The following is a 15,166-nucleotide window of genomic DNA, read 5'->3' as shown; positions in this document are numbered from 1 at the left end:
GGAAACCACTTGTCCTTACTAAGCTCCTTAACCTTATTAACTTGCTCAACTGGGACTTTGTGTACTCTGTAATTGAAAAACAATGTAGTTGTTTTCTTAGAAAAGGACAGTATTTATTTAAGTTTTTCCCATTTCTATTAAGTTGGTTTTTTCCTAAGAATTTATAGTATCTATATTCCTCTGAAGGAGAAGATGATCATTATTATTAAAAAATAATGAATGCATACAATGAATGATTACAGTTAGTGACATTACAAATATTGTTTATAAATAATAAAAACAATAAGGAGCCAAGGTTAGATCCTTGGGGAACCCCAGAAGGCATATTAAAAGGTTTAGACATTGCATTGCCACTATATACCGTAAAGATTCTTCCCTGAAGATAGGATTTAATTCATCTAACATATGCTTCAATAAAACCAAAGTTAGGCAATTTATGAATCAGCAAATGGTGAGGGACTTTATCAAAGGCCTTTTGTAGGTCAAAATAAATTACATCCACTTGCCTCCATTGTTGAATAGCAGGACGTGATTGAGATTGTGCCAAGTTGTTAGAAGTCAATTGATCTTGCTGAAATTATTATTATTTTTCTTGTTTGTAATTTTTTTTGGGTATTGCCCAATCCTTAATCTCAATAATTTCACTTATTTTTTGTATTGCTTTAAAGGAATTTGTGAGTTCCAAGAGAGAAAGCATAAGGGCATAATTTTCTGTATTAAGTTCACACATCTCCTTTTTCGCTGCAGTTAGCTCACTACAAAGGGTAGAAATTACTTGCCTGAAACCCTCTTCAATCACTGTGGTTAAATTTGTGAATGGCGGCTGACTGAGGGAACTCAGACATGATCAATGATCCGGGGTACACCCAACCGTCTCTCTGCCCGCACCTTATGACATATTGACTGATGAGATTATAGCCTATGAAAATTTCAAATTTCACAACTTCATTCCCCATTCACCATTTCTGACTCCACTGTAATGCTTTGGATGATGTTAGAGATTTGAACATATGGTAGCAAGATGTGTGAAGAAGCAGATCTGTGAGTGAGGTGGGCTGTTACACCCTGATGACCTCTGCAGGGATCCACCTGTCAGTGTCAATTGTTGTGGGCATCATTCAGCGAGTAAATAAGTAAGAATATTCAAGAGGTCAAGACAGTACAAAATGTCAGCTACTGTGAAGACAGAAAAACTGTACTCACCAGAACACCAAGGATTGTGTCCTTTGCACAGGTTGCTGAAGCTCCCTTTACACCAGAAGATGTTGTCTCACAACTGTCAACAGCTCTGGCTAGTATGGTCAAACATATCATTAATGAAAAATTGAAGAGTCAACCATCTAGAGAAAGAAGTTCTAAATCAATGCAAAAAAATAAGATGTCTCCCAATCAAAGATTGGGACAACCTAGAAATGAGCCTTCGACTAAAAGGTGAAGGAAATAGAAGTGCTGAAAAAATTGGAACAAAATGTACCAATGGTAAAAGCTGAAATACAGAAAATCCTCATAAAGGGAATTGTGAAACCCAAAATAGAGTTATTAGAGAAAGAAGACTTTGAATGACCAACAATGGAACCTCCAAAAGCTCAAAGGCCTTGAGAAGGCAAGTAATTCAGCTGCCTCACAAGCATTCGTTTTTTTTTTACCCGATCTACATTTTTAGTTTGAGGGTAATTTTGTTTCTGGAATTGTCACACTTGTTAAATGGCAAAACACAACGTTCTCCAGCTGTTTGTACGTTATAAACATTATTACTGTTGCTGTGACTGTGAGTTTCATACTGTTTATGTTGTAATTAGTGCAGAATTTCTGGTTTTCGAGTGCTTTTGAAGTGAATAATTTGTTAAATCAAAATGCCATGAAAATGAGTAAATTCAATGAAATTTTTGTTACATTTGTGGTGAAATAATATTTTTGTCACAGAAACGCAATCTGACACCTCTTGTGAAGACTGCCTATCAGCATTATTTTGGTATGAAGGTAGGAGACCAGGATAAGTCATGGGCTCCTCATATATGTTCCAACTCTTGTTCAGTTATACTACGAGAATGGTTGAAAAATAAAAAACGATCTATGGCTATTGCTGTGCCTATGGTTTGGCGGGAGCCTACAAACTATACAGATAACTACTAATTCTGCTTGATTCCACCTATAAAGGCAGGATGATCAATGAAGAAAAGAGGAACTGTTCTATACCTTAATCTTCCATCTGCTATTCGAACTATTCCATATTCAGATAGTTTACCAGTTCCTACTCCACCCCAAAATTATGAGCTTAAAGTAGAAATGAAGACAGTGTGGAAGAAGAAGAACCCAACAAGCTTTCCACATCCCATGACTCTGATTTTGATTAAAAAGATGATAAACTGCACAGACTGAGTCAAGTGGAATTGAATGATCTCATTTGAGACCTTGATTTGTTGAAGAAGGCAGAACTTTTAGGGTCAACACTATAGCAATGGAATTTTTGCTGTGAAATTAATGGCTTGATGAAATGTTTGAATATGAAACATGATCCAACTGACTGGAGGCTATTCATAGACTCCTCCAAGCTTAGTTTGAAAGCTCTATTACATCACAATGGCAACGGTCTTTCTTCTATTGCTGTCGGTCATGCAGTTCACATGAAAGAAACTTATGCAAACATGGCAATCCTCCTAGACTCAATCAAATATGCTGAACACAAGTGGAAAATCTGTGGTGATCTAAAAGTCATCGCTTTACTCTTAGGAATGCAATTGGGGTACACTAAATATTGCTGTTTTTTATCTATGCGGGACAGTAGAGATAGGAAATCACATTACATTCAAACAGACTGGCCTGCAAGAAATCATAACTCTAGCGAGAAAAATGTCGTTGCTGAGCCTGTCGTGGACTCAAAAGATGATCTTCTCCCACCTCTTTATATAAAGCTGGGTTTGAAGAAAAATTTTGTCAAAAGTATGAACCGAGAAGGATAGGCCTTTAAGTACTTAAGAGGCAAGTTTCCTACATTAAGCGATGCAAAAGTTAAGGGAGGTATTTTTGTCGGGCCACAAATTTGACAACTTGTAAAGGATACTGTGCTTGACCGAATTTTGGAGGGGAAAGAAAAGGAAGTTTGGGAAGCCTTTAAACGGAGTCATTCATGAATTTTTAGACAACAAAAGAGATGAAAACTACATCAGTTGGTGACAGTACTTCTGAAAAAATACTATCAACTTGGATAGTATCAACTTGGTTTTTCTCAACCCAAAATTAGTAAGATTTGACTCATAAAGCGAAGGAAACATTAAAAAAAAATTTTTGTTGGGCAGTGTAATCGCAATAAATTGGATTTTTATAGCTCTAAAACATCATTAGCATTACTTTACCGGTTAACGCTTAGATTTTAAATGTTTTCCCTGGCAGTGGAACTCAGATGTTTCCGTTCCATACTTAGACATTTGGATTCCGGATCAAATTGATGAATTCAAGTTTCAACACGAGTAATTTGAGATCTAAAACATCATTACTTTCGCTAAAAATTGTTGTTTAAGTTCTGTACAGATGTGAATTAGAAGTCAGTGATTTTGAATCGACCGTATTGGAACCCATCTCAAACACGTTTTCTGGCAATTCAGTTGAACGACACCGATACTGGTACAAAAAACTTCAACAATTTCCTAAATTTTTATGTGTCTGTCCTCGAAAATAAGAACGTTAATGCAATTTTGCAAAATGTCGGTCGAAACTTCCACCATTTTTCCCCTTACGATGAAAATTGATGACACTTGTTCTGCCCAATTTAAATTATTCGATCTCTCTTTTTTTTGTTTTTTTTTTATATCCATCCTTACATCCCCGGGACGGAGATCCAATTAAGTATACTCGGCCTGGGGCCGTGTCCTTTAACTCAAAGGAGGCCTCCCCACTCACCGACTAAAAATCTGGAACGGCAGGTCGCCCCCCCTCGGTTGGATCTTCTGTTGCCTGCCTCAAATCCCCGGCGAACGGTAACCAGGCCCGACTATGTCGTTCCCAGCCCGCTCGCAGGAGACCGGGAAATAAAAAAAATTAAAAAAAAGACGGAAAAAATTATTCGATCTATTTATAAAAATGTTCATGGTTAAAATACTCTTATCATACCGTTTTAACATCGCGGGCGATTTTTTTTAAACTTTCAGAAAATAAAAATTTTACCATAGCAAGTTGTTCTTTCACGGTACACGTTTCAAGCGGAGCCGAAATTTCAAAATAAACAAAAGAGGTTGTAATAATTATCGAATATTTTTTCGAATAACTGATATTTTATATATCAGGGGCGTCATTCTGAATGTCAATTTCAGTTTGTTTTATTACATAGTTTTTCGGTCATTACTTGTCTCTAACAACCCTAATTATTTTACTGGTTCATGATAAAACGTATAAAATTTTCCTGTTCTCTGATACAATTGAATAAAAATTGTTAATCGTACAGATGCAAATAAATTGAAAAATAGGGTTATGAATTTTAAATAATTTTACGAAGCTACAACATAAAAAAAATTTATATTTTTTTAAATGTAGGAAACTTCCCGTTTGATTTCACTAAAATAAAATGAAAAAAAAAAGTAAATAATTAAGTATACTATTTATTGATGTTAAAACAAAGCTTAGTGTTAATGAACTCCGGTAACCTATACCGTGTCGCCTTGTGTCATAAGATCGCAATAATTATAATTTAAATAGCTAAAACAAAAGACTTTATAAAGCCAACAGCGGTACTACTATACAGCTAAGGGAAGATGCACTATCTATCCGCATCGGCTTTGTTTAATTTAAATATAGATTAATCTGATTCCAAGAATTACAGTGAAGGATATAAAGAGGTTAGTGAATTATTATCAGAAATTGTATTACACACGTGTTTTATTCTACAAAATCATTGACTTCAATTTTTTCATCAAGTATAAGATCATAAGAAAACTTTTTTTATTACCACTCTTATATTAACTCGATCTTGGACTATGTATGTGAGATTCATGGTACGGAACCTTTCAGTAGAAATTTTAAGCACTTCCGCTTATCCATTCGCTCTCAAATTTTGCATACAGGTTTGCTCCTGATGGCAACACATTTAAGCAACATTTTCAAGTCGCTAAGATGCCCCTATGTTGCTAAGTTGCTAAGTGAAAGAAAAATGCCCCTTGAACTTATGCAACTTCGTTTACATGCCACCACAAACCCCCAAAATTCAACCCCAATTTTTCGAAAAATTGGGGTTTGACCCTTATCCGACTCCCTCAAAATCGTCTTAGAGCCCCCAAACCCAGTTTTTTCGTTTTCATCGAAAAAAAAATTTCGACCCTCCCCGTTTTTTCAAGTGAGGGCTCAATAGAAGAGTTTTCGACATAGAAGACAGTGCTGACGTCTTTTTTAAGATGGAGGCAAAGAGAGACCCGAAATTAACGAGAAAACAAATTGGGTCTACAGAAGGAGAGAAACAGATGGAACCTTAGTTCCCTAAAGCCACGTTGAGTAAGGTGGTAGACAAACCAAGTACCTCGGAGAAGATGGAGGGAGTGAAAATGACAGAGCAGTCGATGTAGGTGCAGGTGTCCAGCCTCAAGAATTATCCACATTTGTGATATTGTCGTTTCAATTGATTTAACTGAACGAAAGTACTTTTTCTACGGCTGAGGCAAAAATTAAAATTTCATATAACCGTTACATTCAATATTTATGACTAATGATTCATCAGACATAGCCCGTGTATGAGCAGGATGTGCTGAATCTAAAAACAAATTGCAGCGTGCATATCTAGATTATGGCAAGAATCAAATGCAAAAATCACGATTTTTCCATCTTGCTCCAGTCAAGTGTATATGAGTGTATACAGTAATATTTTAAGAGATGTAAACTTTTAAAGCTGTCATGCTCTTGTCTGCGGTATTGGAAATTGGAGGCATGAAAACTTTGAAAGCTCGCTCAAACCTGTGCGCTAGCGCAGCAGTAAAGTATAAACTTATGAAAACTAAAAAGTAGAAAATAAGAAAATATGTAAAAAACTTTTTAAAAACCACTCTTACATTACTTATAAATGCACTAAAAATTAGAAAATAAAAAATATGTGAAAAAAATTTAAAACACCACTCTTAGAATAAACGCACTAAAAGGAAAAAAATTATTTTATGACGGTATCTCAGAATGGATTTGACAACAAGCTTTGATGGTGATATGTAAGATAAAGTGAAAGTCATAGATTCAAATCTTTAATTTGAAGCTATAAATTATAAGAAACTATAAGTCACCTTCAAATTTTTAATTTGAAGCTATGACTTTCACATAATCTTACATATAACCATCAAAGATTGTTGTCAAACCCATTCTGAGATACCGTCCTAAAATTATTTTTTTCCTTTTAGTGCGTTTATTCTAAGAGTGGTGTTTTAAAAATGTTTTTTACATATATTTATTTTCTATATTTTAGTGAATTTTGTATAACAGTTGTTTTAAAAAGTTTTTTACATATTTTTTATTTAATTTTCCCGTTTTGGCTCATGGAATAAAGTTAAAGGTTTAAAAGGTACGTTAACAGTAAAAATATCCAGAAAATTTCCTCCACAAAATTTACAACGATATAAACCTGGAAGTGATCACCGTGAATAATTTTCAAGGCTCTATTTATCAATGATGATCTTGCTAGATGATTTCATCTCCAAAGAAAAGCACCAAGGGCACATCCGACAACGGATTATAATAATATTGAATCGTTCTCACGACTAGTTAACCTTCATCTATGCTTAATAATTATAATAATGAAAATGTATTAATATAATTTTACTAATAAAAATAATCAATCATTAAATTACCTTGTGGGATATTCATTATTCCAACAGTAAATCCAGCTATCATATCCTTTATTAGATCTTGTTGCCATCTGTAATTTGACAACCATGATAAAGCAGGAAATAAGGTAAAGAATGGATTTTGTTTGCATTTGCAAGAAAAACATCTGATATCAAAAAAATCTGAAAAAAGACATTAAATCCTGTTAACAATGAAATCACACGTCTAAATATATAAAGTAGAAGTTTTATTCAGACATTTCTCACAATATGTTAATTACTGTTAATAATATAAATGTATTTGTGTGTCATTTAAGATCAAACCAAACCTGATCAATTAATATATAAAATAAATTCTACGAAATTTTTTCGAATGAATTTATGGTATCTCTCACTTCAGTATTAAACATTGTTTGATATAAATCAATCGTGGTTTTCACCTAGCAAAAGTTAGCAAAAGTTTTTACGTGTACTTTCTTTAACAGAACAAAAATTAAATACATAATATTGTAACTTTTATGGGAATAATTTATAACTTTTTTGTAAATTTTAAACGGTACTAATTTCTTTCTGCCAAATCGCTTGTGATTTATTCTATCGGGACGCATTAAAAAAAAATAAATCAAATAAGAGATTAGAGTACATAAACTTTGAGATAATTCCAGTTTAAAAATTTTTATAGAATATTAACTGGAAATTCAGCAACATTAAAAATGTAGTGCTATTGTATAAAAAAAAATAAATAAATTTGTTGATGTTATTTATAACGGGTAATTATATGAAAAGTGAATGCGACTTCACTAAAAAGAAAATTTGTCAATATTATATAATACTGACATTGTCAATATTGTCTATCTTGTACTGACAAGACAGACAAAACGTCAAGAAAGTAATTTCAATGAAACTTTTAGCGTATTTTTTACAGGACTTCTCGAAAAGGAGTATAATGTATTTAGGGTGTATGTATGCATGCTTATTCCATCGTAACAGTTTAACGGCCAAACCGATTTAGATGTACCCCACGTTGGAATCCTTACGTTACCGGGAGTGTCATAGGCTATATAAATATATATATATATATGTATATACAGAATGTTTCTAAAATGGTGGGCTGGCTATACTTCTTCGAATTCTACTTGTAAAACTAAACAAAAAAAAATCCTTGAGAAAAATGGCAATTTCTCCCTTGTTCTCCCCCCTGTCCGCCATTTTGTTATTTTTATATAATAATTTATATCTCAAGTTCGAATGGACGAATCACATTAATATTTGGTAAGCGTCTTGGTAATAAAGTTTTAAAATTATCAAAAAATCAGGACTTAAATACCTTCGCAAATTACAAAATGGCGACCATGTTTATTTTTCAATCCGTTATATCTCCATAAATATTAGTTTTATTAAAATTTATGTTATTTACTAAAATATTAAGCTTTTTATTTTGAACAAAACGACATTTAATTTTTTTTAAATCGGTTACCAAATAGTCGAGTTACGGGAGAAAATTGATGTAATTTAGTGTCTGTTTTCATGTCCTTCACCTTACGTTCAGTTCGATGAAATATTAATTGTTTTATTTATTCTTAATTCTAGCATTGTAAATTAGTATCAAATTAAGTAATAATTTTCTCACAATAATAAACCTAATAATTATGACACAAAATTACATCAATTTCCTCCCGTGACTCGACTATTTGGACAGGGGGAGAACGAAGGAGAAATTGTCATTTTTCCTAAGGATATTTTTTATTTAGTTTTACAAGTAGAATACGAAAAAGTATAGCCAGCCCCCTCCTCTATGAATCATGAGACCTTGCCGTTGGTGAGGGGGCTTGAGTGCTCAGGGATACAGAGCAGCTGGACCGAAGGTGCAACCATATCGGAGAGGTATCTGTTGAGAGCCAGACTAAGGAATGATTCCTGAAAGAGGGCAGCAGCTCTTTCAGTAGTTGTTAGGGGCGTAAGTCACAACGACTTAAACGGCCATATCAACATCACTCAGTCCTCTGAGTACTGCGCAGCTGAAAGCAATGGAAAACTACAGCTGTTTTTTTTTCCAAGAAAATGTGGCTCTGCATTTTCAAAAGCAATAATGGAGGCGCCTTCCTTGGTAAAATATTCCGGAGGTAAAATAGTCCCCCGTTCGGATCTCCGGGTGGGGACTACTAAGGAAGGGGTCACCAGAAAAGTAAAAAATAACATTCTACGAGTCGGAGCGTGGAATGTTAGAAGCTTAAAAAAGGTTGGTAGGCTAGAGAATTTAAAAAGGGAAATGGATAGGGTAAACGTGGATATAGTAGGAATTAGTGAGGTTCGGTGGGAAGAGGAAGGCGACTTTTGGTCGGGTGACTTTAGAGTAATTAACTCAGCGTCAAATAATGGGCAGGCAGGAGTAGGTTTCGTGATGAACAAGAAAATAGGGAGGAGAGTGGAGTATTTCAAGACGCATAGCGATAGAGTCATTGTAATAAGGATAAATTCAAAACCTAAACCGACAACGATTGTTAACGTCTATATGCCTACAAGCGCCCATGATGATGATGAGGTAGAATGTGTATACGAAGAGATTGATGAAGCAATTAAACACGTAAAAGGAGATGAAAATTTAATAATAGTTGGAGATTGGAATGCAAGCATTGGAAAAGGCAAGGAAGGAAATATAGTGGGTGAATACGGGCTGGGCAAAAGGAATGAAAGAGGGGACCGACTTATAGAGTTTTGCACGAAGTATAATTTAGTAATTGCCAACACCCAATTTAAAAATCATAATAGAAGAATATACACTTGGAAAAAGCCAGGCGATACTGCAAGGTATCAGATAGATTATATCATGGTTAAGCAAAGATTTAGAAATCAACTCGTGGACTGCAAAACTTACCCTGGAGCAGACATTGATAGCGACCATAATTTGGTGATAATGAAATGTAGATTGGGGTTTAAAAACCTGAAGAAAAGGTGTCAGATGAATCGGTGGAATTTAGAGAAGCTTGAGGAAGAGGAGGTAAAGAAGATTTTTGAGGAGGACATCGCAAGAGGTCTGAGTAAAAAAGATAAGATAGAAAATGTAGAAGAAGAATGGGAGAATGTTAAAAAGGAAATTCTTAAATCAGCAGAAGCAAACTTAGGCGGAATAAAGAGAACTGGTAGAAAACCTTGGGTTTCAGACGATATATTGCAGCTGATGGATGAACGTAGAAAATATAAGAATGCTAGTGATGAAGAAAGTAAAAGGAACTATCGGCAATTAAGAAATGCTATAAACAGGAAGTGCAAACTGGCGAAAGAAGAGTGGATTAAAGAAAAGTGTTCAGAAGTGGAAAGAGAAATGAACATTGGTAAAATAGACGGAGCATACAGGAAAGTTAAGGAAAATTTTGGGGTACATAAATTAAAATGTAATAATGTGTTAAACAAAGATGGTACACCTATATATAATACGAAAGGTAAAGTCGATAGATGGGTGGAATATATTGAAGAGTTATACGGAGGAAATGAATTAGAAAATGGTGTTATAGAGGAAGAAGAGGAAGTTGAGGAGGATGAAATGGGAGAAACAATACTGAGATCTGAATTTAAGAGAGCATTAAAAGATTTAAATGGCAGAAAGGCTCCTGGAATAGACGGAATACCTGTAGAATTACTGCGCAATGCAGGGGAGGAGGCGATTGATTAATCAAACACCAGTTTGATTATACAAACTGGTGTGTAATATTTATGAAAAAGGGGAATTTCCGTCAGACTTCAAAAAAAGTGTTATAGTAATGATACCAAAGAAATCAGGGGCAGATAAATGTGAAGAATACAGAACAATTAGTTTAACTAGTCATGCATCAAAAATCTTAACTAGAATTCTATACAGAAGAATTGAGAGGAGAGTGGAGGAAGTGTTAGGAGAAGACCAATTTGGTTTCAGGAAAAGTATAGGGACAAGGGAAGCAATTTTAGGCCTCAGATTAATAGTAGAAGGAAGATTAAAGAAAAACAAACCAACATACTTGGCGTTTATAGACCTAGAAAAGGCATTCGATAACGTAGACTGGAATAAAATGTTCAGCATTTTAAAAAAATTAGGGTTCAAATACAGAGATAGAAGAACAATTGCTAACATGTACAGGAACCAAACAGCAACAGTAGCAATTGAAGAACATAAGAAAGAAGCCATAATAAGAAAGGGAGTCCGACAAGGATGTTCTCTATCTCCGTTACTTTTTAATCTTTACATGGAACTAGCAGTTAATGATGTTAAAGAACAATTTAGATTCGGAGTAACAGTACAAGGTGAAAAGATAAAGATGCTACGATTTGCTGATGATATAGTAATTCTAGCCGAGAATAAAAAGGACTTAGAAGAAACAATGAATGGCATAGATGAAGTCCTACGCAAGAACTATCGCATGAAAATAAACAAGAACAAAACAAAAGTAATGAAATGTAGTAGAAATAACAAAGATGGACCGCTGAATGTGAAAATAGGAGGAGAAAAGATTATGGAGGTAGAAGAATTTTGTTATTTGGGAAGTAGAATTACTAAAGATGGACGAAGCAGGAGCGATATAAAATGCCGCATAGCACAAGCTAAACGAGCCTTCAGTAAGAAATATAAGTTGTTTACATCAAAAATTAATTTAATTGTCAGGAAAAGATTTTTGAAAGTGTATGTTTGGAGTGTCGCTTTATATGGAAGTGAAACTTGGACAATCGGAGTATCTGAGAAGAAAAGGTTAGAAGCTTTTGAAATGTGGTGCTATAGGAGAATGTTAAAAATCAGATGGGTGGATAAAGTGACAAATGAGGAGGTATTGCGGCAAATAGATGAAGAAAGAAGCATTTGGAAAAATATAGTTAAAAGAAGAGACAGACTTATAGGCCACATACTAAGGCATCCTGGAATAGTCGCTTTAATTTTGGAAGGACAGGTAGAAGGGAAAAATTGTGTAGGCAGGCCACGTTTGGAATATGTAAAACAAATTGTTAGGGATGTAGGATGTAGAGGGTATACTGAAATGAAACGACTAGCACTAGATAGGGAATATTGGAGAGCTGCATCAAACCAGTCAAATGACTGAAGACAAAAAAAAATAGCCAGCCCAACATTTTAGAAACACTCTGTTTATGTATATGTAGTAGTAAAGATTTGCCAGATGAAGAATAAACTTTAATGAATTGTGAGCCTCTATCACTGTGTTAGCTGAGTTTGAATTGAATGATTGAAATCAATAGAATAAATAATATTACAAAAATAATAGAATTAAATTTTCGTAAATAAAATAAAATATTAAATTACAAAAAAAAATTGTTTAATAATAATGGGCTTCCCGTGGGGACTGCGTTAAGGCTACAGTGGTGAGGCGATGCGAGCACCTGGTGCGGGGCTAGACCAATCATCACCATCAACTAACTGGTAACAAACGGGGTGCCCCTAGACGCTGTTTTGGGAGATGCAATAGAGTGCTCTTATATCTCTGCAAACAACCGTCCGATTTTCAATATTCAAACGAGGTATTTGTTATTAGTTAAAGGCTAACTTTTGCACGCATCAGGTACACTCTCGATCTAACAGATCACGGGTAATTCTGAAATATTGTTATATCTTCACAATCGATCTTTCGATTTTCAAAATTCAAACGGGGTATTTGTTAGTATAATACAAAATCACGAACCAAACCAGAACAAAAATTAACTGATATACTCAGAAAAATGGAGTGGCTTGCGCTACGCCGAGATCAGCTTGAGCCCAGCGAGCTCCCGCAAACGGTCTTTGTAGAGTTTGATGACAGTACGATTAGAGGTAATGCTGTTCGCATTGGATTGAGGATCAAGGCCACTATTGTCGAATTTGATGCTTTAGGGTTCAGGGCAAAGTGGAACGGCTTATGCTGCCACTATTATTGTGCTAGTCTGAAACGGTGCATAAACTACAAGGGAATACCCTTTATATTTAAATTTATATTTATGTGCATAAATTTGTATTTAAATGCAGTCGGGCGGCTCTGAATAGTAATTGTCCTATATTCCTGTAATTATTCGTATATATTAAGGAGCTCTGAACAGTAATTATATTATTTTAAAGGGCCCCCGACTGCATTTAAATATTTTCGTTGAACAACAAAATTTTCTTATCGATTTCAGACCTGGTGAGAACTTAATCATTGGACAACCTTAAATTCCTGCTATTTCTACAACATGAAAAATATAACTAAACAAATTTAAAACTGTTTGAAATTTGATTGGTCACCCATTATTTAATTAAATACTTCATAACGATGTTTAGTCCTTTATTTACATACCTTATTTTCTTTTCTTTAGTTTGATTTATTGTCGTTTTTTAGGAAATAATTTAATTTTCTTTTAATATTTTGGCTTTGGTTTTTTAATTTTTATAATTGTTTTTATTATTAGTCTCTGAATGAAGTAGAATTAGCGTCATTCTGCTTAAATTCTTAGCTATACACTAAACATTTTTTTGCTTACATCTTCTCAAGAAAATAGTTTTTCATCTCATTCAAAAAATATTTTTAATAAGAATATTTCACAAATTTTTTGAAATGTAGATTTTACAATGTAGATTTAAATTTGCAGATGTGATTGAAAATATGCAAAAATAGACATGAATTGAAAAAATGGATGTATTTACATTATTATTTTATCATACTGTCATACGTAGGCAGCGTTTTTTTTTCAGATTTCCCCACCCGACAGAGAAGTATCTTTCCAGATGCACGAGGCTATTTAATTAATCATGTGAAAAAAACCAAATTATTTAGCGTTTTGTTTTATTATCTCGCATATTTCTTCATGAAACATCGTATATTTATATTACATAATCTATTCGTGCAACATTTATTTATTTTTTTTAATAAATAAAAATGTAACTACATGCAAATTTTCAGCCAGGCATTCATCCACGATTTTTTTTACTATTATTACATTTAATTTGACTTTGGCAACTACGTTAAAATGGTTTTACTAATAAAATCTTACAGCGCACTTTATGTAAAAAAAAAGAACTTTACTTGTTTAGAACATCCAAGTAATTGTCGTTTTATAGCCTAAAAAATACAGGTAAACTTATGCAGAATCTTGGACCATGTATCATTAAGATATCATTTTTTTAACTTGTAACGCACAGTAAAGTAATCAATTACTTCCATAATTATTTGTAATTACATTATTTTTTTTGTATCAAAATCTTATGACCAAACATTTTAGATTCCCCTAACCATAACAACTTTGTAGATTCCACGTAGATAGATAAAGTAGTTTAAAAAGTTTCTAGAATTTAGATTTTACAAACCTTTTATTATTCTAGACATCTTCTATTTGGAAAAGTAATTGTAATAGGGACGTTATTATTTCAAAAGTTGATCGCGCTCATGACATTACTATATGGAAAACATCGGGTATTTGTTTCTTCTAATATAAATAACTCTAAATTAATGTAGTGTAATGTTCGTTTGACATCGTCCAAGTTCGAAACGTTTGTAACTGAACAACGTATAACGTCAAATTTTTGTGTTTTGCTTTAAAATTGTTGTCGAAATAAGTCAAACTGCTTCAAAAAGCGTGTGGTATTTGCATTACTTCATAAAAATACAATTTTTAAGCGGTACAAATGTTTCACAAAAGTCGTAGTAGGACTGATGATGATGACGCAATGGGCTTACGTCTATCGAGATTAACGGCGAATACTCGTACATTAAGCAAGTTAGAAGAGATAGAAGGAAATCTTTTGAGGGTAGTGCGTTAGAAGTTGGAATAACAGAAGGAAGATGTCACAATATTCACCACAGTAATTTAAATACACAGCTTGTGTGTCAATACAGTGTTTAAAAATCGCTGTCACAATCAGATAGAAAGAGGAATAAATCTTATTAGATAATTTTTTTTTGCGTATAAGCACAGAAGACGATGAGACATGGTGATTTTATTATTTTCTTTATATCATCAGACAAGAGATCCGTCATCGAGGAAATAAATATTTTCCTCAAAAACGGATTTTGGTTTGGGTAAGAGCAAAGGAAACATCAGGTGGAAAAACTTTTTTATTTGCATGCAACTGTTCGTACATAAATCTGTTACGGAAGGAACAAAATAAAGAAAAATCAACCCAATTACCTTGATTTCCTTCGCCGTTCAGAGATGCAGTCAAAGAGAAATATGTCGAAAACACGAATAACGGGTTCTTTTATATTACAATGGATCGAACTACATATCGATATCCTTTGTCGTCTAGCGGGTACAATCGTAGAGAAATATGTATGAAGATTCATCATGCTCCATACATCGACGAATGCTAATAAAGAAATATCTTGTATGAGATAAAGTAACGTATCAGGAACATTCGATATACTCTTCCAAATTTGTGTCAGCTTATTGACATG

General features: G+C 33.8%; 1 protein-coding gene across 7 annotated transcripts in view; it reads right to left on the bottom strand.

The window, feature by feature from the left end:
* Positions 1-15,166, bottom strand: part of Prestin (solute carrier family 26 member prestin) — a 168,945-nt gene that overhangs the window by 61,658 nt on the left and 92,121 nt on the right. For all 7 annotated transcript variants that reach the window (XM_075362923.1, XM_075362918.1, XM_075362917.1 and 4 more), the window contains one exon: positions 6,813-6,971. In XM_075362923.1, the coding sequence (XP_075219038.1) occupies positions 6,813-6,971 (159 nt within the window). The remainder of the gene's footprint in view (positions 1-6,812; positions 6,972-15,166) is intronic.

Source organism: Lycorma delicatula, chromosome 4 (assembly GCF_047948215.1).
Source record: "Lycorma delicatula isolate Av1 chromosome 4, ASM4794821v1, whole genome shotgun sequence".
Taxonomy (NCBI): Eukaryota; Metazoa; Arthropoda; class Insecta; order Hemiptera; family Fulgoridae; genus Lycorma; species Lycorma delicatula.
Note: the sequence above shows the minus strand (reverse complement) of the source record. Positions and strands in the feature narration are given on the sequence as shown.